Genomic DNA, 24640 nt, shown 5'->3' on the forward strand with positions numbered 1-24640 from the left:
ATTTGATCTAATTATAGAAAAACGAAAAAAAAAATTAAAAATACAAATAGGTGTAGAATTTCTTTTAGAGAAAGAAAATGCCAGGAATAACAATTGGAGATACAGTGCCAAATCTTGAAGTGGAGACAACTCATGGCAAATTTAAGCTCCATCACTACTTTGCCAATGGATGGACTATTCTCTTCTCCCATCCAGGTTTATTTTGCATCTTTTGCTATTTTAGTCTGTCGTATTTATTTTATATTATTTTTATTATGAACAATAACTCATGCTTTTTTATTCTCATTTTAATTGCTTTTTTTTTTATTTATTATCAAATATATTTTTTTTTCTTAAAAAAACTTTATTTTCTTCTTGATTTTAATTTAAAGGGACGGGTAGTAATAAAGTATTTTTTAAATGGAGAAAAAAATACACAATATTTATTAAGGTGATATGTATTTTATATTTATTATGAATTATGATTTAAGAGTCAATAAACAAGTAATTAAGTTAAATTAATTAAATTAAAAGGAAATGTGAACCGATATTAACTATATTTATGGCCTCTTAATTAATCTACTGGTTATACATGCCTAGAAACACTTCTGGATAATTGGACTTGACCCAATGGTGAATAGTTAGTAGTAGCTTTTATCTAGGATAAAATTAATAAGGGTCAGATGTACGTAATTTTTAACTAAAAAGAGATTATTTTCGATTAATGAAAAAGAGATTATTTTCGATTAATGGTATTTGTAACATAAATAAAAATATACGTGATTTAGTGAATATTTTTTTTTTGTCTTATCTATTATAATATAATATAAAACTCACAAATTTTTGTATGAAATAGAAACTTTTAGCTTATAGATCGGTACCGGTAAGGAACGATGGGATAACAAAGGTGATTAGAGTATATTTGAAAGATGGTTTTGGATTTGTGTATATATTGAAGTTGTAGTGTCTGTATTGACATTTAGTAAGTGTGTAGTAAATTTGATTATATTGATTATTTTGGACTTTCATGGTTAGTTGTATGATTATTTTAGACTCTGGTTTAGATGTTTGGATTTAGATAGTTGATACAGTTATGTTTTAGATCTCGTGACCCTCTTCACGAGATATGATTTGAGAATCGAGTTCTTTGGGTGAGTACACCATGTGATGACCCGTACTACTTGGTCAAACAGTAAGCCGAGTTGTTACACACCCTCGTACAACAAGATGAGCTGTATAAATTTTGTAATGAAAAGAATAAATAGAATGGAGTATGTTTGAATGTTTCAGGTGACTTCACACCAGTATGTACGACTGAACTAGGAGCCATGGCAGCTTATACCGAGGAGTTTAAGAAAAGAGGAGTCAAGCTTTTGGGTCTTTCTTGCGATGATATTGCATCTCATAATGAGTGGATCAAAGACGTTGAAGCCTACTCTGTCAGTTATTTTTTCTTTTATTAATTATATAAGTATTTTTACGGTTCGTTCAGTTAACGTTGCAGGCTAATCTGATTAGCCTTAATCGGGTTATGAGAATGATTTATAGAGTAAATTATGTATGGTTAAGGAACCATCTCAACTCTTAAAGCAAGTTAAAGCTTAAGCAAGTTAAAGCTTAAGTTAATGGATGAAGGCCCATTTGTAAATTATGTGGGAGTCGCCACTTCATGTGAGAGCCCGTTGGGCTAAAAGTGTAGATGTGACACAAATCCTTATAACATTGAATATTTCATTTCAAATGAGGGTTTTTGAGATTCAGATTCGTAATCTCTTGTTACGCTGGCTTTTGATATCATGTCAAGGAACCAACTCAATTAAAAGCTAGCTTAAGCAGATGGTTGTGGCCTCAGAATATATTATATACCCTAACATGTATCATGTTATTTTCATGGCAATAAAAATTTGATCATTAAAATGTTTTTTGTCATAATTTTCCACTAACATTTAATACTCCTATCACATTTTTAAATTTTTAAATGGTAAAGTATTGGAATGAAGTTGAAAATGAGATTCTTGAAATAGAATAAGATGATCATTAGATTAGAGAATTTCTTACTAAAATTACATTTAAGATTTCATAGCTATTCCCATCATTTAGTATTGATTAACAAATGGACCATTAGTCGTACATTTTCTTTATACACAATGTTTCAATTTATTTGTTATTATATTACTATTTTTGGCTAATTATAATTATGTAAATGTCTATACTGTCATGTACGTTTTTTTCTAGCATATACATCATTAGTTTTTAGACTTATTTTTCTTACGGGTTATAATAATTTTTTTAAAAAAATATATTAATTTTTAATTAATGTGCAAAATGGGTAAAACAGATTCGAAGAAGTGTAAATATTTGCATCTTTATGTTTTTCTTAAAGATTTGCATGTTTTTCGATATTCAGTTTTAAAAATCATAAAAAGTAGGCAAAATATATTTAATAATTGCAATTATTAAAATATTATGACTTTTAAATATACAACAATTCATAGTTTAATTGGGATAGAGTATATGCAATCTAATTATTGGTGTAATTTCTAGTGATAATAAAGTAAGCTTTTGATTCACTCTAGGATAGCAAGTCACCTATAACTTGGCACATGATTCATAAGCATAAATAAGAAGTACTTCATCTCAAGAGTATTTACAAAACTTTAATTTAAAATTATGTTTTAGGTTATTTATATTTACTTGAAAAAAAATTTAAATTTGTGTCACGTACAAAAAGTTATTTAAATTAATCAAAGTCAAAATTTTCTCTTTCTCATTAGTGATGTGGGATAATTTACATATTTAAAATTTCACATTTAAGTGTCCTTAAAATTTTAGCATATCCAAAGAATTAATACAAGTTTATTTTTGAAAAATTAATACAAATTATGTGCATAATTTACACGTTTCCACAAATTTTAGCAAATTTAAATTTATTTATAAAATTATAAGAACTTACACATATGTGGTTGTTTGATGGACTTGGTTAGGGAGGACACAAAGTAACGTACCCAATAATAGCAGATCCAAAACGAGAGATAATAAAACAGCTGAATATGGTGGATCCTGATGAGAAAACTCCCAATGGTCAACAACTCCCTTCACGTGCCTTACACATAATTGGTCCTAATAATATGGTACAATAACTATTCCTTTATTATTACTTTCATTTTGAAATATTTACTACTGTTACAGTCAACTCGTCACTACAAAAAATGTGCATCTTTTTACGCTCTAAAATGTTGATGCCCATGCTTATTATGATGCTTAAGTAATTCCCTACACTAAAAAGAGTGTGGGCAATAATTGTGTGGGGAAATAATATTGCCCAAGTTTCTTAAGCGTGGCTAGATAATTCCCGTACTCCTTGTGAAGGCGTTACCTTCTCTCACTCAGATCCTGCTCTCTAGCGGGATGTTATATATGATGATGATGATGATGATGATAAGTGTGGGCAATATTTGTGTGGGGAAATAATATTGCCCAAGTTTCTTAAGCGTGGTTAAATATAGCCTATTAGAAAGATGCTACTGATTTATAATTTTAATGTAAAAATTAAATTGTTTTTTTATTTTGAGTTCCACTAAAAATTTATTTGATGACACTTTATTTTTTTAGTGGCATATATAATTGTTACTATAGTTTATAGTGGTATTTACGAGAAATGTTACTATATTCTATATCGCGAAAAACTTTTATATGATTTTTTATTATGCTGCAAAAGTTCTTAATAAAATGTCACTAAATCCACTATATATACTATTAAAAATTTAAAGTAGTGATATTTAAATTAAATGTCGTTGAATATATCCTACTAAAGCAGATCATACTGTAGTGAACTTGTCGATTGTAAACGAATGTAGGTGAAGCTAAGCTTTTTATACCCGGCATCAACCGGAAGGAACATGGATGAAATTGTTAGGGCGTTAGACTCGCTACAGAAAGCGGCTAAACATAAGGTGGCGACTCCTGTTAATTGGAAACCGAACGACAAGGTTGTGATATCACCAAGCGTGAACGACGATGAAGCCAAGAAGATGTTTCCACAAGGATTTGAGACCGCTGATCTTCCTTCTAAAAAGGGATACCTTCGCTTCACGCAGGTGTAACTTTACCAATAATCACATAGCAATGTTCTTGCCTCCTAAACAACTAATAATAATGTTCGTACGAGCTAAATAGTTTTTCTTATAGTGAAGTGTAAGGAGAATATACTTGTGTTTTGTAATGTGAAACCGAACTATAAGAACAATGTTCGTGTTTTTGTAGTTGGCCCGGCTATTCACTATATACGAGTGCGCGGGTTAGTGTTTTTGTATGTACGTGTGTTGAATGTTACTATGTTAGTACTCGATGTTTGTGTTTTAGAATCAGTTGGCCATATCTTTTCTTAATAATATTATTTACTATGAATGAGTAGCAATGAGAAATATAAAACTTCTTGATCATGATCTTCTATAATAATATTATTAGCTACTCTTGTAACATATTCTTTTTTAAAAGAGACAACCTCAAAACAAAAAGTTTATATTTTTATTTTCACTTTAATTTGTATTAATTGAATTATTAACTCTATATATTTAATGCGTCTCTCGGAGAAATTGTCTTTTACAATAATTTATGTAACATTATTAATTATATATTCTCAGTTTCTTTTAAATAATTACACTTTTTTCTCAAATATAAAATAGACTAAATAAAAAGAGACAATGAAAAATTGAATACAATACCCTACCTAACAAAGGAGGTTGTTAGAATAGTCCTTATAATTTTAAGACAAAGTGGGTATACCAAATATAGATGATAGGTAAATAGTCTTTGTTTTTGTACATGCAATACAAGAAAAATAAAAGAATCTCTATATGTATTATTTTGTACATGCAATACTCTAATAGATACATTAAATATTTACTTCCTCCGTTTTGAAATACTCGCTTCATTTCTATTATGTGTATTATTTATTATTTAAGTTTATTTTATAAATTGCGATTAATGTGTGAGTAAAATTATAGTCAAGTGGGATCTTGTTTGAATCGTTTAATCACATACTTCATAATATTAACTTTTTATAATTTTTAGATTTGTATAATTCAACATACAAATAAGCTAAATTAGACACTGAAATGCGTAAAAAGTGAAATATAACAAGTTTAATACAACAAAGAAAGTATATGTTTTAACCCATAGATTAATATCTCTAATCATGTACAATAAAAAATTAAAAATTTAATATTAATAATCTTTATAATGAGACGAATCAAACAAGATCTCATTTGACTATGTTTTAACCCATAGATTAAAAACTAATCACAAATTAAAAGTAATGAATAAATAGTGTCATCTTTACAATGCTGTGACTAATTTAAAATGAAGGAAGTACTAGACGGAATACTTTGAGTTAATTTAAAATTGATCGATAATTTTTTTATTTATCTTTAAGTATTTATATATAGTAAAAGTATTTTTATTCTTCGATCATGCACTACAACTTATTACCGATCGGAAACTCTATCTACAAGTTATTGGTCATATACATATTTTATTATTGTTCATTCATATATATATGTTTGTCAATTTATAATATATCATATTATAACAAAGAAGAGTTATATTAGATTATTTTATTTTAGTCTTAAAAGATAATTTGTGTTTTCATTTTAAATTGTAAAATCAATTAGTATATGGACGTTATGTCTCCAGATGTACATTTAGTAGTAGGAAAATCTTATCAATTTATCAATCCTCGGAATATATGACGATCATATTTAATTTCATTTTGCAACTTTTTAATTTGATATTACACAGATTTGTATCCATTTTCATGCCAACATAACTTTAAATATTTTTTTGCATTTTTAATTAAATAGACAACTGTTATTATTTTTTAATACATACGACGACTATTTAATACAACTATACTAGCTGATAGTCCCTGATATTTTGAGAATAAGGTCTTATTTTAGTTAGGATAACTATTAATTTTTCAAGTAAGGTCTTTGTTTTAATTGTCGCTTAGTTCTTTCGTTTCATTAGCCTATTTTATAATAATAAAATAGTCCATCTTATTATAATCTAAATGTCTACTTGGAAAATTGGCTGCACACCAAACTGATGACGATCACATATATATGAGTTATTTTTCAACCGACATAAGTAATAAGGAGCAATGTTATCAAATAAGAAAATAAAACATTTTATTTGAATATTTAGATGATGATTATTCGCTACATTTGTTAATCTCATCCACACAATTAAACTCTCTTTTAATTCAATCCACATAATTTACTCTGCCTACTCGAAAAATTGGCTGCACACAAAACTGATGATGATCATATATATATGAGTTATTTTTCAACCGACGCAAGTAATAAGGAACAATGTTATCAAAAAAAGAAATAAAACTTTTTTATTTGAATATTTAGACGATGATTATTGGCTACGTTTTTTAAATCTCATCCATATAATTGAACTCTTTTTTAATTCCATCCCCATAATTTACACTTTCTTCTCATCTATATGTTACTCCCTCTTATTTATTCTAAGTGTCTCATTTCGTTATTGAGTCAAGTCACCCTAAATGTCTCATTTCTATTTTAGGTATATTAACTTTACCAATTTACCTTTACTAAACTTAACTTTTTCACACCTAAAAAATGGTGAAAAGTCAAATGGAACGCTTTAGGTGAATAAAAAGAAATACGAAATATCTACCTTTATCTTAAAAAACAATGTATTTTTCTTTGCTACCGATTCACTAGGACATAATAGTAAATAGTACTTCCTTCGTTCTTTTTTGTTTGTCCACTTTAAGTTTTTCCAAAAGAGAGAGAAATTTTACTTTAATTTTTAAAGTATATATTCAAGACAAAATATATTAATGTGGAATCTTGTTAGATTCGTCTTGATGTAAAAAATTTTAATATATAATTTTTATAATTTTTTATTATGCGTACTATGAGATATCGAGACTCAAAATTTATTTTAAAATACATGAAAAAGTAAAATGGACAAATAAAAAGTATGGTAAAGAGCAGTATTAAAAGGACATACTCCTAAGACATGGCCAACTAATTCTTTGTTTATTTATCTCTCTTTATACCAACTAATTAATAAAACTTCAACTTCCCCATAATTGTTTGGAACCTTTCGAGTATTATCTAAATTTAAAGTCTATACCCCTTAATAATTGGTAATTTCTTCCTTATTCCCAAACTAAATGAGAAAAGGTGCATTTGTGTTAATATTCATAGTCTGGGCTTTCATTACCATCATTACTCCTATACTTGTTCAATGGTCTTCTGTTCTTGCTCATCCTCATAAGGCAACCATCAAACCCCTCATCCATGGTATATTAATATATATGCATGATTTCTTTTCTTGTTTTCAATTTTTTTTATTTATTTATAATTATTTCATTTTGTTTGATTACATATATATAAACGGATATTAACGACATCAATTTAAGCGTTTGGTCGAGTAATCTCATTTGTTCTCGTTATAAGCCCGTATTTGGCGGTATGTATGAGGATATCATATGTTGCAATCAAACTTTTAGCCTAAAAAGCTATAAGTAAGATGTGTGATAGAATATATAATATATTTATAGTTGAGATCCAACGGGCTATAAAGTCAAACTAAATGATCATCATATGAACTTCTTTAGCTGGTGATGGGTCAAGTCTTAACGGATTTTGACTCACCCTATCCCAACTCGTCCTATTAAAATTTTGACCCTATCCAATGAGCAGTTCTAGTTATGAATAAAATGTAAAATAATATTGATCTTGAATCGGAACAATTTACCAAGAATAATTCAATATTTTATTAATTTTCTTCCAATAATTCTAACTTTTGATTAACCATGAATAATTTGAATTTTAGGGTCACTTACTCAAGAATACATTGTTGCCCAAATGATGACCAGTTTTTACAGGTTAATTGCCAAAAAAAAAAAATCAAAACTATTAAAAATTAGAAGTTAAAATCAAAAAATAAAATCACTTCATTCCTGTTTTAATTTTTAAAAATTTTTCATTTTTTTTATAATTTAATTTTATATTTATTTTTTAATTTTTTTTATGCAAAATGACTTGTTTTATAGATAAGAGGTTATCTTGGTGTATTCTTAATAAACACCCCTTATAGTTAGAATTATTTATTGTTAATCAAAAGTTGAAATTATTGTAAGAAAATCAGTAAAAATTGAATTATTCGGGACAATTTTTCCAATTAAATATTAACATATGTGCTAAATGTTTAGGAAATTACGTTGTTTGCAGATAACGCAAGTAATGAAGGATTGTTAAAACACAGAAAAATGCTGGTACTAATTGATGAAAACTATGGAAATGTAACACCATCATCTCAAAGACATATGCCTACCGTTATGATTGTCATCCCGCCTGCTCCATCACCTCGACAAAACTGGATGGGATCTAATTAGACCTAGATTCTACTAATAATTTGTCTCCGGGAGAGAATTAAACAAATTAGCGTGCTATTGTTACTGTTATTTACTGTTATTGTTATATACTCTCTCCAATTCAATTTACTTGTTTCATTTGGATTGGAGACGCAAATTAAGGATAGTGGGGAGACCACCTAAAAGTGGGTAGTTGGGGTAATTTAAGTTATTACGTCTCTTTATCTTCTTCGAATTCGGGAGACTCTTTTGGCCGTGCTCTCCTTTATGGGTATGAGTTGTCGCCGTCTTTCCCTTCCCAGATCCTGAACTTAGTTTTCTATGAGCGAGATATACTGGGTAGGATGATGATGATGATAATTGTTAAGGTGGTACTTGGGGTATTTTAAGTAGTGTAAGTGAGGGTATTTTGGTCATTACTTGTGTGAACAAAGAGTATTTAAGTAAAAAAAATCAGTGACAAAAAAGAAAATAGGACAAGTAGGGTGAAATTATCCAATAAGAAAATAGGACAAGTAAATTGAATCGGAGGAAGTATATTAGTATCTAGCAATACTTCTACGTGTAAGGGAACCAAATTTATACTGTTTGTAAAATATACAAATTTAATTACATTGCAAATTCCCTAAATTTATACTGTATGTAAAATATACAAATTTAATTACATCGCGTATTCCCCAAGTTTAGATTCTTTCATCTATATTCTTGGCTTATTTCGAGTATCTTCTAGCCATTTCTGCGTTTTAGAGTCTTCATATGATTTATAGAGCTTCGAATCGTGAACACATGGTCACTTGAATCGCCTCGAAACGAGTTTGTATGAGGAAGTTATGCTCAAAATACTAACAGGGTGTCCTTAAAGTCGAGTTGGAAGTTACGAAAATGTATAATTAATTGTTCAAGTTTGGATTTCAATTGGGTATTTATTTAATTAAATATTTAGGGTTATTTATTAGGTATTTATGTTTCTTCAAGTGAATTGGGGTTATATTGATAATTGAGTTGGTTTCAAGTTAAATTCAAATCGGGGATAATTAAATTCTGAAATTTCAGTTTAGAAAACGAATCTTTCTGTTTTGCATATTTCGGTGCATTTATGTTTGTTTCTGGGTTTCATTGTCTGCATATCATTTGTAGAGCTCTGAGTCGCGATCACATAGCCACTTGAATCGTCCTATTTGGTTTCTGTATGATTGAGTTATGCTTGTTTTAGTAAGAGGTGTCTTGAAACCATTACGAGATTTCTAATTTGGGATCAAGAGATAAGAAATTAATTGGTTAATCTTCTAATCTGGTTTTCGGGCTCATCTAAGCTTTTTATTGAGTTTATTGGGTGAAATAGAGTGGATGTTTGAGTTTATTCGGGTCGGGAGTAAATAAAATTGAAGAGTAACTCATCCATAGAAAATTTCAAATATATATATGTGGTTTCCTTCTCATAGCTTTTCTTGGAGTTGCTATTTGAGGTAGAACTCTAACCAATGATCCTCTTTAAAGTATTTAAAAGGTGTGGTGTAACTTGATTTTGAGGTCTATATAGGAGCTTTGATCAAGTTATATCATAATGTTGTGATTTTGATTGCAATGTTTGGTAAGAGTTTTTTTTAGCAAAACTATTTTGATATCTAGTATTTGATTGAGTTTAATTGTAAGTCTAAGCTTGAATTATGATTGGGATTGTTGTGTTCTTTGTCGAATTTAGAATAAGTTTTGTGTTGGTTTGATTGTGTGTGAATATTGATTCGAATTTGGGATGTTGATGTTGTCCAAATATGTCAAAATCGCAACTCACGACAAGGTAGTTTTCAGTTTTCAATCAGTTCATGTTTTGACCATATCTTCTTTATTCGAGTTCAGAATGACGCATATGGAAGCGGGAGTTCATTTTGGTCACGGTACTCGTAAATGGAATCCTAGAATGTCGCCTTATATCTTTGCAAAATGTAAAGGTATTCATATTATAAATCTTACTAGAACTGCTCGTTTTTTATCAGAGGCTTGTGATTTAGTTTTTGATGCATCAAGTAGAGGAAAACAATTTTTGATTGTAGACAATTTTTGATTGTAGGGACAAAAAATAAAGCAACTGATTCAGTAGCATGAGCTGCAATAAGGGCTTGCTGTAATTATGTTAATAAAAAGTGGCTGGGGGGTATGTTAATAAATTGGTCCACGACAGATTTGCAACTTCAAAAATTTAGGGACTTGAGAATGGAACAAAACACAGGAAGATGATTTTTCTAATGATTACAATGTACTTGATCAAACACAAGATCTTATATGAACGATATTTAATTCACCTGAAACTTCAAAAATTATTGTTGAATTGATCTTATAACTTGTGAAGTTCACCTAAAACTCCCTTTTCTTGATATTAATTCACCTAAAACTCCACGACCAAATTGATCTTATAACATATTTATCTTACAAGAATAATTTTTCTAATGATTACAATGTACTTGATCAAACAGAAGATCTTATATGAGCGATACTTAATTCAACCAAGACGAGATTCAATTCTCACAATAACGATAATTAAAAAAATGCCAGCACCATCGTCCTTAGTAACGAGTGATGGGACCCACAACATTAACTTTTTTTAATGATTATATGGTACTTGATCAAACTCTAAATATTATATGAGCAATATTTTATTCAATTGAAACAAGACTCAATTCTTACAACAATAATAATAAAAAAACAAATGTCAACGAAACAAAATGTGTCCTTTTTCCTTGACTAGCACCAGCACCAGCACCATCAAATCTTATTTTAATTAGAGAAAGTATCGATTTCTTTTAGGATTGATTCTCATTCAATAAGTCATTTTTATTTGTCATTATACCGTGTAATAAAAAAACAATTAATTAGGCTCGTATTATCAATATGACTCTTGTATTCAACACATGTAGATTGAATTCAAAATTGTAGTTTATTGTACCTTTGTTAATTTCTTGCACTTATTTGATTAGATCCTTGTATTAGATTGAACTTTCATATTTATTCTTATGAATTGAAGTATTGATATGGCCTGTGAGTAGTCTATTAAATAGTGGATGGGTGAAAACTCATCCCAACCATCTTCATGATGAGAAAAAAAAAAATTTATAATCAATAATTGTAATTTGTAAATCATCATAAAAAGATAAAAGGAAAAATAATAAAATACATGAAACTAAAAAAGGTAAATTAAAATCACAAAATACTTGAACTTTCACGTTGACCTTTTTGCACATAAAACGTTAGCAAACGTTAATTTCGAAGCCTTAAGGCTGCTATACGCATATTTATGCGATTCATCATTTTAAATGCCATCAATTTTAACCTTTTCCCCCAAAACATAAATTCTAACTCTATCATCGTTCATCCAAAATCATATTTACTATTATGTAGAAAACAATGTGAATGCAAAACTCAATTTCAAATTGTGCACCTAACCCGAATTTAACCCGATCCAAAATCAACCCGATAACTCAAATCAAAAGTTAACCGATACAAGGAGTAGCTTAATATACTCCGCTTCTTCCCTGTATATCTCTTTCTTTTCTTTCCTCTCTCTCCTTTCACCTCTTCGTGATCGTGGACGCTTCAGCTCTCTGAGATCTTTGTCCTTCCCTTCCTCCTTTCTCTCTCATCATCGTAAGTCTCTCGGTCTTCTTCTTCCTTTCTTCATCTATTTCCATTTCGTCAGATCTGATCATCGTTTGATTGAATTACGTCTCTTCTTCCCTTTGATCTATTTATATTGAACTTTATATGTGAAAAAGACCTTTCTGGAGCTAGAATTGTTATTGAATATCACTTTTGATGCACTTTTTTTAACATTTATGATTCGATTCATCCTTAAGAATCTCCGATTAGAATTTTTTGATTTCGTTGCTATTTTTGCTTTTGAATTACGCCACGATTGTTGTAAATTATGGTTCTTAGGTTTATCTCTGAGCTTATAAAGTTTGTAGATATAATTTCTTGTCGCAATTACTTGAGATATTTCTGATTATATGTTACTTAATATATAATTTATTGTCGTCCATCTTGATTTTGTGGAAATTGAGTGGTTTCGAAAATTGGGGGTTTGAATCTGTCAGGTGAAAAATGGGGCTGTCATTTACCAAATTGTTCAGTCGGTTGTTTGCGAAGAAGGAAATGCGTATTCTTATGGTAGGTCTCGATGCCGCTGGTAAAACTACAATTCTCTATAAACTCAAGCTCGGAGAGATTGTCACCACTATTCCTACCATTGGTATGTCGTTGTTCGTCGCTCTGCAATGTAATCTACTTGATTGTTATTCGTGGGATGATGTAACGCTACTATGTGTATTTTAACCTTGTTAAGCTATTGCACTAAAATTATGTTTTAATGTAGCTTTGAAAGGTTAATATTAACATGTTTTGATATATGTGAATCTATTTTGGAGTTATCATGGAATATATTTTACAGTGAGCTAGCTTTAATAAAGGCCGAAGAGTACTGATATGATCCGCTTATTACTGTGCAGAGATTTTAGTTTGCCTCGTCTCCTGTAGTTCCCGGTGTTTCCTTTCTTTTAGTTGACCCTTTGTACCCCGAAATAGCTTGTATTTTTAATTGCTGAATGAAGGTTGATCATATTTTTATTTTTCTTTTAAGTATTGAGGACCACAAGTGAGGTCGAACTTATGGTGGTTCATGTGGTTGACTATATGTTTCAGGTTTCATGATTAAGATTTTGACATTGTTTCCATTTTCATAATTTTGAAAGGTCAATCTTTTTTAATAAAGCATACACTAATTTTGAGTAGTCATCTTTCTTTAAAGAAGTAACAAACAGTTCGCTCTTGATCCTCCTAGCTTTTTTCTCCCTTAAAAATAGAAAAAATCCCCACCCTATCTTGTTTCATTCTATAAATTGTTCTACTTGCAAGCCTGTTTCTACATAGTTTTGATGGTGTTTTCTTTTTATTGGAACCCATTATATGTTTTGACTCTTGTTTCTATGTGCCGGAAGGATTTAATGTCGAGACTGTGGAATACAAAAACATCAGCTTCACTGTGTGGGATGTTGGAGGTCAGGACAAGGCAAGTATCTTTTTTTTTTCTTTTCTTGATCCTTTTTAACTGATTGCTCCTAGGCTGAGGTGGATCCAAGTGGATATCCAAATAGACCAGTGATAACACTTCAAATTTTTAAAAAACTAGTAATAGAAGATGGACAAATGAAAAACCATTGATGTTGGTGGTTGTGTTGCGAAGAATGAAGAAGGTGCATGTTTTGTGTGTTATGTTCACAGTTCACCAAAATAGAATATAGGGATATTCTTATTCATTAGTTTGGGAGATAGGAGTTGGGCTTTTAGTTTAAGCTTAAGCATGGAAAATTAATTGGACTGTAAGCTTAAACAATTTAGACCACTCATACCACAATTTTTTTTTGATAATGACTCATTCCATTATTTTTAAACTTATATTCTTATCAAAAAATTAAGCAACTCGTGTATAAGACCATCTCACGGAGAGATGAGATTGAATTGACTATTTTAAACAACTAAAGTGGGTGTTTCATTTTCAAGTGTCAAACATCGTAAGTACAAAAGTAAATGTTATAATTAGTTAGGATTGTCTGTCAGTGAGATCATCTTGAATGAGAATTTTTGGAAAAAAGGGCCTTGTTATGTTATAAGATTTCACATGTATTTCCTTGTTTGGCTTGGAAACATAGTTTCATCCCGTGGCTAGCTTAGGTAACTTGGTAATTTGGGGGGTTTGGGGTCCTTTGTTCCTCTTGATGTATCCCCTTACGCTTTGTATGTTTTTTGGTTGTCCAAGATAACTTTAATTCTAATTTGTTTTGTTTTGACTAAGTTGTTTTTTTAGGATTTTGGTATGTATTTATGTCGGTGTTTTTTCTATTAACTTGAAACTTTGGAGAACTTGTCTTATTTATATTGTTGTTGAATGTAATTTAAAAATTTTTTTTGTATCCGCCCCCTTCTTTTAGGTGTAGGGATTTATTTATGATGTAGGGGCCTAACTTTTCTTTTGAACAGTCTTCATATTATATGCCATGATATATCATTTCAACCTCATAACCGGGATGGTCTTGGGACTTGGATGATCAATTCATTATTTGTCTAAGACCTTAACGTAAGGGAGGGGAGTTAGAGGATCAAATGTCTTACTTTGTGAGAAGTTCCTTTTATATGTATTAATTCACCCGACCTTGCTTTTCTATTTTTTTAGTGATCTGGATTCTGGTATGTCATATATGCGGGGGGTAACATAAGATCAAATACGTCTTTAATGGATGATGCTGGTATTCTGTTGCAACTTTTTGAAGCTCTTTGAACATTTTTGTGCGTGCATATAAAAGCTTGTCAATTTTTTCGAATGGTTTGGCAAGCAAATCTGCAGAGGCCATTAATTTTTCTAATCATGATTACTAACAGATTCCTATCTAAATATACTTGTGACTGCCAGTTTCTTTCTAAGTTACTGACAGGTTCTGAGGTGCTACCATTGCTAGCCCTCTTTTTTCAAAATTTCTTTCAGTTTGGCTTCTTTTATCTAGCTAGACTTTTGGAGTTTTATTAAAGGATTACTTTGCCATAGATGAATATTGAAATCCTGAAATAAACTGTCTAACCAATGAACAATGCAAAGTGACGATGGGACTTGGAGTCGTGGGCCGAGGCAGGGGTTGTGGGGTAGATGATTGAGCTTTTTTAAATATCTTTGAATTCGACAAACTGAAGTACTGAACACTTTTTCCGGAATCCCTTTTACTGAAATATAAAAGCAGATAAAATTATCTCCAAGTATATTTTAGTTTTATCTCAGTCCCACTCATTCATTTCCAGGATATTTGATTTATGTTACTTAAGAAGCAACTTTGAAAAACTTTGGTGATTAAACTACGTTTTTAGGCTGTGGTATGCCCAGCTCTTTATTGATTGTGAATGATGTCTCTCCACCTACAGTGTACTGTCTTCTGTAAATCTTTGTTAGGAATTTGTATGCATTTGTTATGAGAAAAGAAAGCAGTACACATTGGGGGTAAAGTGTCTTCTTTGACATAAGATATCCCTTCACCCTGTTGATTATTTTGTGTTCTCTGACAACTAAACACATGGAATTATTTGTACATGTGTACTTATATGCTGCATAAGTAATTTTAACTTGATTCTTCTGTGTGTAGTCTGTATTATTAAGAATCGTCTTTTCTGCTACCTCCCTAGTCCCTAAATGTTTTATAGATGATTTCAGATTCGTCCATTGTGGAGACATTACTTCCAAAACACCCAAGGACTTATCTTTGTGGTTGACAGTAATGATCGTGACCGTGTTGTTGAGGCCAGGGACGAGCTGCATAGGATGTTAAATGAGGTAATGCTCTTCAACTTTATTGGAGTTGTACCTGAATTATGCATTCAAGCAATCCATAGTAAAGCACATTTGGTAGATATAAATTTTGACGTTAGTCTCTTTCTCCTATTTGATTTTACAGGATGAATTAAGGGATGCAGTGCTGTTAGTGTTTGCTAACAAGCAAGATCTTCCAAATGCAATGAATGCTGCTGAGATCACCGACAAGCTTGGCCTCCATTCTTTACGTCAACGTCACTGGTACAACATGCCTCTTTTTATTCAAACTTGGCCGACATTGCTATTTTCTTTTCTTCGTATTTTTTTAACGGATCCCTGCATTGTAGTTATTGACTACTCTTTTCTGTGTTTCTGCATTGACAGGTACATACAGAGTACATGTGCCACCTCCGGAGAAGGGCTTTACGAGGGCCTGGACTGGCTCTCGAACAATATTGCTAGCAAGGTGCGTTTTACTAAATGTCTGGTGTGTATGTGTTAATTTAATGGATAAGATTCCTTTTCTTTGTCATGTGTTCCATTCCACGAGTCTTACAAGCTGTAACAATTCCTTCCTATTTCTATTTTTCCTGCCGAAAACTAGGGGGGCTGAGAGAGGGAGGTATCTTAGTTTGAGTGTTAAAGCCCTTTGTATGGAATCTAGATTTGAGCCTCAAGGTGTTTTTAGCACGATTAATGTGATCTGTATAGGTGCTCTGTTTTTCCTTTCCCTGAGTAACGAGACTTGTACGGGTAATATGATGAATTCCTGGATGTCGATTGTTGTCATGCTTCTTTGATGAATTTAAAGCCATTTTTATGTGCGATTCTTCAATATCAGTAGTTCGGTTATGCATTTACGTTTATTCTGAACTTGTTTTTTAGCATGAATAATGTGATCTGTATAGATACTCTGCTATTTGATTCCTGAGTAACGTGACTTGTACGGGTAATATGATGAATTCCTGGATGTTGATTGTTGTCATGCTTCTTTAAAGAATTTTAAGCCATTTTATGTGCGACCTTCAATATTAGTCGTTCTGTTATGCATTTACGTTTATTCTGATATAAACTCGTTTCACAGGCTTAAATGTAACAATTCACAAATCGAGTTACGCTAGCTGTTCTCAGGATGAGAAGCTGGAGTTAGGCTGAGGACTATCTTTACTGCTAGTGTTGCCTTTTTTTTAAAAAAAAATTTCATCTTGTGTTCTCATTTTTGGCTTGTAATTCTACTGAGACAGTCGTATTTTGTGTTTATGTTGCTTGTTAATTTGATATAATGCCATACTATTTAGTTAATGTAATATTCTGATTAGTGTTTCAGTCTTTTTTGGGTGCTTCAGTTGAAAACTGAAATCGCTGACTGTATTTTGGAAACTGGATTTCTTAACATAGTATGGTCATTTCTTTAAGTCTTGAAATACTGTTAGTAGCTTTTTTTTCATTGGTTTTTGACTTTTAATTTGTCTTTTCCGTGTAAATAGCTAATAAATATTTTTTATTAAATAATTATTTAATAGTTATCTTATTAATTAATACTTTCAGCTGTTCAAATTAGTCAACAATTTAAGCTAATATTCCTAATATTCATTTGTCAATTGCATCATAAATCATCTCTTACAAGCTCTTTGTTTTGTTCTCGTTGATCAATACTAGTAACTGTTAGGACTTTGCAAATTGCAAACTTAAACACACAAATATTTTTTTGAACAAAAAGCTAATTGGCTAATTGCCAAGCATTTCAACATCTACTTAACTATGTACTTCCTGATGTGCCCAGATTGAATAAGGGGCTTTTAAAATTATAATGCGCTTTGCATGGGCTACTTTTCAAGTCCAACTCCGTCTGGTTTAATCTATTTTTATTACCAGAAATTATTATAATCTTTATTGATCAATTTATAATAATTATAATACTGAAACGTTAATAATTTTTATTGACATTGTCATTTATAAATAATTAAATCATCCATCAATTATGCTATTTACAAATCTCATTTTTAACCTTTTTAATTCCTTTTATAATCCGCTCCATTTTAATTGTAGTATAACCCTTATGGCTCGATCCCTTTTCAACCCGACCCTTGCAAACCCCTTTCAACAATAGGCCGTTAAGGGCTCAAAATGGAGTCCCGCCCTTGGAACACATTTGTTTAAAAATAAATAAAGGAACATGTGCAAGTAGCGTGATAGAGAGAGGAGGTAGGTACTGATTGCTGAATGCTGGCGGTTGGTTAAAAGAAGGCGGCAAAAGTGCTGGAAGCTTCTGTTTTAGCATGGATTTTGTTTTTCTAACAGGTAGCTTTCTGAATCTTCTCAAATGTCCCAGCAAATAATTATTTGAATTGTACCAGTCGTTTTGCATCGTATTCAATCTCATCGGAACACCGGGAGTACGAAATATGAGGGTTTGATCTGAGTCCATTCATTAATGGAGGTTGCAGAGGCAAGTACATCATCTCAACTGGCAGATACCAACATTCACTGGGGCAGGTAATTTACTCAACTGAGTCTGTAAATGAAAATGATCAACATTTGCATGCCCTAATTTCTAAGCTCTCGCAAATTTAAACCATTTTAATACTAGTATTTGAACTTGTTATCGGTAAGTAATACATACTCATACTATGTCCCTTTCAGATTGCTAATGATAATCACATTTCAAATGTCCTATCAGTAGCAAATTGCAAAGTGCATCATTGCTAAGCAACTCTAGATTCATAACTGTTATTTGCCAACTTAAACATTTTTTAAATTGCAATTTATTTTTGTTGTGTTTTGCTTATTTTATTATTTTGTGGTGATTGATTATGATTTTTTATGCATTACTATGTTTTTAGCGAGATTGTTATGTACGAGTTTGTTGGTGTTAAATTCTATATATATATGTAATACATTACACCCTACGTAACCCCAAATCGTTCAGAACTTGTGTTCTTTATAATGAAGCATTTGACCTACTCCCGCTTATTCTAATCAAATGTGTTAATTGGTTTTACACACTTGACGATGCACAATTTTAATCTTAAATATCTTTAATTTTCCTTAGTGAAAAATTAGATTTAAAAATACAATGAAACGAATCAAATAAGATTTTACTTCACTAACTTCACATATAAATTGAAAATAAAATATAAATTATGAGTGATTGGTGAATAGCTTCAAAAATAAGAAATGAAATATTTGATTAGAATAGAAGGGAATATGAAATTATCTTGCTAAACTCGAAACCTTAGTGATTTCCTGTTGAGTCGACAACAAAAGCATCCATCCACTAATGATGAAGTGTAACATTGATTAGGGTATTGATGTGCAAGCTAAGGCAAACATATCCCAAGAGTTGGATGCACACAGAGGGAAAATATGCTGAAACAAGGGGCTGCTTGATCGAGCCAATTGATCAGCAGCTGGCAGAACGTCTGTCGTCTGTGGTAGTCTGCTCGATTTGAGCTGGTCGATCACTCAATCGAGCTTTCAGAACTTCGTTTTTTTTTGTTTTAACACGTGCAAGTTTCGGATTCTAAGTTCAGAATGAGATGTGTAGAGTACCAATTGTTTTATCCAAACACTAGAGGGTGTGTTTGTGAGTGTGTGTGCGCTTATTGTAATCGTTGTTATCGTTAGAAATACATCAGGACTTCAAACAAAAACTTCTCTTGAGATGTAGTAGCTTTTACCATAGTTTTTCAAGTCGATATGTCTAATTCCTAGCCTGATTAGGTGCTTTAGGGACTGAGTGCGTCACATTCCATGATTCAATATCCATCACATTAGAGACGTCTAATTATTGTTGGACAAGCACGAGCATGAAACTTCACGTGCAATTATTCTAGCAAATTACACTAAAAATTCATTACCATTACGGCATTGCCATTTTTGAACACCACCCTTAGAGGATTGGATGATATTGGAAAGGTGATGTTCAAAATGCATCTGAAATATGGTTTTCCTATTGTTGTTGGATTGTTCAAACAAATAATACTATAGATTTTCTGACGTTTAACTATGCATATGAAACAGATTGGACAAGACAAGATTCCATGTTATAGGTGCAATTCTTTTCACAGCTCAGTCTGCCTTACTCCATCCTACAGCAGTTGTAAAGACTAGAATGCAAGTGGCTGGTTCAGACCCATATCAGATGAAAGGCATATCAGTATTTACTCAAATATTAAAGACCGATGGCATTCGTGGTATTTTCAGAGGTTTCGGAACTTCTGCCATTGGATCAATACCAGGTCGGGTTCTGGTCTTGAGTTCTCTCGAACTTTATAAGGATATGTCGTTCAAGTATCTCGAAAGATTCCACATGCAAGAGGCTACTCGTCTTGGCATTGCCAATGGGGTGGCAGGCATGTTATCGAACTTAGTTTCTTGCGTATATTTTGTTCCTCTTGACGTGGTACGTTAATCTCTTACCCTAAATCTATTCTTGCTTAGGGATGCAAACAGATAAAATTATACGGGTTTCGCACCGTATTCGTCCTAGTTGGAGCGGATATGGGGATGATTTTGGTGGGTAGTGGGCGTGTATGGGTATGAAAAGTCATGGATAGTGGATTGGTGGTCGGTATAATGTCTTACCCAACCCATACCCACCTGCTTCGCCCCATAGTTACCCACCCAATATCTAAAATATATTAATTTATATCAATTTTGTATATTTTATTTTTAAACTATTGACAAAAAATTAAGGATATTAATTTATTTTATTACAATGTATGGTTTAAACAAAATTGAATTTGCAATTAAATCTATAAGGATTTATAAAGTATATAATGCGGATTTGGAGTGAATGTGAGGCGGGAATAAGGTGGTTATACTCATGATGATATACCCAGTTGGCCATAGCGGGTGGGGATGAATTTGAATGCGTACTCAGGTGGGCAGGCGTGGGTATGAAAATTATGGGGGACTTCATACTGCATCCACCCGCACAATTTTCCATCCCTATTCATGCTCTTGTGTCTTGTTTCAATTCTTCTCCTAAACATTTAATATGTAAAAGGAAAAAAATTTGTCGCAATCACCTTTTGGGAAATGGTTAATGTTGTTAAATCTTCCTTGTCTTTTAAGCGATTAGCCTCCACGGTTCTCATATGACTCACAAGCTCTTTGAGGATTCATTTTTTTTCTTGTGTTTTTGAGGATTCATATGACTCACAGGTGTGCCAAAGGCTAATGGTACAAGGACTTCCAGGAACCATACCGTGCAATGGGCCATTCGATGTTATACAAAAGGTGGTGAGGTCTGAGGGAATTCGCGGCATCTACAGAGGGTTTGGACTCACTGCTTTGACTCAGTCCCCTGCGTCTGCGCTTTGGTGGGGTACGTATGGTGCTGCGCAACACATTATGTGGAGGTAAAATTTTACTGTTATTCGGCCTATAGTTTCTCTTTTCATTCTTTGGTGTAGTCCGGGTTAAGCAGTTCTCGTTTGATCTTAAATCGTATTCTTAACTCTTATTGAAATTGTAGGAGCTTGGGATATAGGGATGATATGGAGAAAAAGCCATCTTCTGTCGAAATGGTAACTGTTCAAGGCAGTGCGGGCTTGGTTGCTGGCGCTGTTTCCTCAGTGATTACTACTCCCGTAGATACAGTCAAGACACGACTTCAGGTGAGTTATTCTGTTTTAATCAGTAAAAATCAGTGACAATCAGTAAAGATCAGTTGAATCAGTGAAAATCAGTTGAACCAAACAGAGCCTAAATTGTACTTATAGGTAATGGATAACTATGGAGATGGAAGACCTTCGGTGACTAAAACAGCCAAGGCACTTTTTAAAGAAAATGGATGGCTGGGATTCTACAGAGGATTTGGACCTCGGTTTTTAAATATGTCGCTCTATGGAACATCAATGATCGTCACCTATGAGCTGATAAGTGAGTCTATTTCTCCATTATCTATGATTGAGTTTCACCTAAGAATTTCTCATTTTGCAACAACTTCCTTTCTCATAGAAAATATTTATCGCCATGTCGGTCAAGGGATGGTTTTAGAGACAACCTCTTTTGCTGTGCTTTTCGGTCTTATTGTTACGTTTGTGTTTAGCAGCAATCGGAGGCGCAGCAATAAGTTATAAAACCATTTTTCCTCTTCGGAGGCTCAGCAATCGGTGCAAAATAGATTCAAGTATGATAAAGCTTTACTGATCTATTTGTGTAGAAACTTGTGTACAAGCTTGATACAATACTACTATTTACTGAGGTATACTCGAGGTATCCTTAAGAAAACCTCGCCCTCAAACTTAGTTAAGATATACTCGAACAACTTGAAGAATCAGATCAATTTTACCTTTACGACTCCAGCAATATCCCGAGAACTTGTATAACCAGTAACTTCAGACCTTTTTCTGCGTTGTCAACTGATAAAAACTCGAAGAAACTGAAGTAAATCAGAGTATCCATCTTGCTCCACCCTTCAACCTTAGCACGCCATTATTAGAAATATAACCTACATGTGATCCCACATTGAAGAATTAGAGAGATGTCGACTAGCGTATACATCAACTTTGTATGCAGATGACTCTTTTGTGGTGATTTTATCAGCCATAATCCTATATTTTCTAAGTCGAGTTTTCTACCGCTATGCGGTCACTACCAACACATGCACTTGCCCTGTTCTAGTGATAAAATAAAAAACCAACACAAAGAAACACTCTTTTCTTTCAGCCTCAAGTTTTAACCATATCTCAAATTTTAAACTAAATAATACCTCAAACAATTGATACCAATAATTTATCTTGGTGCACAAAATTTTTGGAAAACACGATCTACTTACCTTCGACAAAAACAGATGTTTATTGACAAAATCAACTTGCCTAGACAATCCCCGACTCGGATGAGGTTCGCGTGTCTAGTCACTCACTACTGGCTAGACGTTAATTCCTCTGAAGGGAGGTGTAGAATTCTAGTAATGTTAACTTTTAATACGCAGAAAACTAAAACCTTCCCAAGACCCAATTATTGACATGAAATGAAACAAGTAAATATTGGGATGAGAAATTATACTTTTGTAGCGTGAATCCACTAGCTAAATATAATCCCGAGACAAGAACCATAAATGAAGTTCCTCTAGTGTAGTCCACCCACAACGTCTCGTAAGACCCCGTATATTAGTACGTTGTTTAAGAACAATTCTTAAACTAATTTTGTGTGTATACAACTCTTGTATTCAACCCCACTTTCTTTTCAATATTGAGAAGTTAATCCCAATATAGTATAAGCCAACAATGGAAAACTAATTTTCTTTTCGACAAAATCAGCCGGAAAACAAAAGCCACAAGTATGCGGTTTTTCTTTTTTTTTTTCACACTTTTATGTACTACTCAAAATTCTTCTTTATAGCACATGAAAATTGGATGTAAAAGCCTTTTCATTAACTTAGTAGACGTTTACATACACTTAATATTTAGTTCTAAAGAGAATCAAAATATTCTCATAAAGTCCATCACTTAAATGAGAAGTAATGGTGGGAGTTACAAAACTTAATATAACCATTATATTAAATAATAAAATTATGACTATTATCTAGTCCAACTAGATTAGTCACATGACCTAGACTACTATAGGTTCAAACACACAAAATGGTCTCACACATTGATATAGTGTGACCCAATAGAATTAGTAACATTAAGCTCGGACAACTATCAAATAGCTCTCTTATGACGTTTATTGGTCTCTAGTAAAACATAAATGTTACTCAATGTAGACTAAATAACGTCTTGTTATATACTGACGCAATTACGTTAAAAGACTTACAAAAATATTCACTTGATTATTGAACATTTCTAACAGGAAATTCACTTCTGGCTTGCGGATGCTGCCTTCTCAATCTTACGTTTTATCCCACCTTGCTGACCCATGCGTTACTCAAGGTTGACAGCCCTTGTGCAGACGCCACTAATGCCACTTGACCAAATATCTTTACACACAATATAAACCGAGCCCATCCTTTATATAGGCTCGGTAAATAATCTGTATAGAAACCCTTGCCATGCACAGATGCACGCATGCAAGTCGGTGTAGATTAGAGATAGGCAAGAGTCTTGGAACTTCTGAATTTCCCCACAAAGAAAATATTTTGAGCTACACAGGAAGTAAAGGTGATACGAGCTTCGCTAGATGCATCCTTTGATTTGTTAGCTATTTGGGAAACATGGTTGACGAAGTGCCTAAAATAGATTAGATATTTGGTTAACATCCTTGACAAAGTAAATGGAAATGTAGTAATTCTTATGAGTTATATGAAACAAGATAAAGTTCATACTGCATGTACTTGTATTTGATGGGTGTGTCTTGTTTGTTATATGAGATCATAGTTTAATATATCAGCTACGTTGTGAAAGATTTAACATAGTTCAACTAGGTCGCATCATAACCGCGAAATCACAAAAGCGGTTTCATGACCATTACATAGGGCAAGAATGCGGTAACACTCACAAGTACAGTAACAATACGAGATGCAACAACATGAGTAATATGATTGTCATACCGTGAAATATTGTCTAAACTATGAGATATTCCTTGAATAAGCTTAAAATGCAGTTTTTTTCATCTTGACAACGCAGTAATATCGATTTGGTAAATTTGAAACCCTTTATGCCATTACAGTATTACTGATGCGTTGATATTTCCTTGTCAACAGAGAGATTATCCGTGAAGCAGTGATGATTGCTGAAAAGGGAAGGAAGTGTCCGAATAAGGTGGCTCAACAGTGTTGATGTTTATTGTTTATCCGGGCTTCAGTATTAATGTGGTTTATGTTTTTTGGTTTTTAGCTTTAAAAAAACTGAAACCTGAAAACAAAAAACGATAACAAACTGGCCCGAACTTTGTAAAATTGATTGTAAATAAAACAATTGTTTGAATGATATAAAAAGGGCACAGTTTTAAAA

The 24640-nt window shown here is 32.2% G+C and overlaps 4 protein-coding genes across 5 annotated transcripts; all 4 read left to right on the plus strand.

The window, feature by feature from the left end:
- Window positions 1-4322, plus strand: LOC130825591 (1-Cys peroxiredoxin PER1). The gene is made up of 4 exons (XM_057690898.1): window positions 1-195; window positions 1270-1418; window positions 2964-3110; window positions 3837-4322. Exons 1-4 carry the CDS (start codon window positions 78-80, stop codon window positions 4080-4082), a joined length of 660 nt encoding a protein of 219 aa, XP_057546881.1. The 5' UTR covers window positions 1-77; the 3' UTR covers window positions 4083-4322.
- A 2814-nt stretch (window positions 4323-7136) lies between these two features.
- LOC130825592 (uncharacterized) lies at window positions 7137-8443 on the plus strand. Its single transcript, XM_057690899.1, has 2 exons — window positions 7137-7319; window positions 8253-8443. Exons 1-2 carry the CDS (start codon window positions 7190-7192, stop codon window positions 8414-8416), a joined length of 294 nt encoding a protein of 97 aa, XP_057546882.1. The 5' UTR covers window positions 7137-7189; the 3' UTR covers window positions 8417-8443.
- A 3319-nt stretch (window positions 8444-11762) lies between these two features.
- Window positions 11763-17161, plus strand: LOC130825594 (ADP-ribosylation factor). The gene is made up of 7 exons (XM_057690903.1): window positions 11763-12034; window positions 12484-12638; window positions 13384-13454; window positions 15639-15758; window positions 15880-15998; window positions 16122-16203; window positions 16822-17161. Exons 2-7 carry the CDS (start codon window positions 12491-12493, stop codon window positions 16825-16827), a joined length of 546 nt encoding a protein of 181 aa, XP_057546886.1. The 5' UTR covers window positions 11763-12034; window positions 12484-12490; the 3' UTR covers window positions 16828-17161.
- A 135-nt stretch (window positions 17162-17296) lies between these two features.
- LOC130825593 (uncharacterized) lies at window positions 17297-24640 on the plus strand. Of its 2 annotated transcripts, none has more exons than XM_057690902.1 (6): window positions 17297-18233; window positions 19761-20142; window positions 20907-21103; window positions 21220-21361; window positions 21467-21626; window positions 24391-24640. In XM_057690902.1, exons 1-6 carry the CDS (start codon window positions 18172-18174, stop codon window positions 24411-24413), a joined length of 966 nt encoding a protein of 321 aa, XP_057546885.1. In that variant the 5' UTR covers window positions 17297-18171; the 3' UTR covers window positions 24414-24640. The 2 variants fall into 2 exon arrangements, with proteins under 2 accessions (XP_057546885.1, XP_057546883.1); XM_057690900.1 differs by lacking the exon at window positions 24391-24640 and adding an exon at window positions 23541-24372.

The sequence above is a fragment of the Amaranthus tricolor genome, chromosome 10 (assembly GCF_026212465.1).
Source record: "Amaranthus tricolor cultivar Red isolate AtriRed21 chromosome 10, ASM2621246v1, whole genome shotgun sequence".
In the NCBI taxonomy this organism is placed as follows: Eukaryota; Viridiplantae; Streptophyta; class Magnoliopsida; order Caryophyllales; family Amaranthaceae; genus Amaranthus; species Amaranthus tricolor.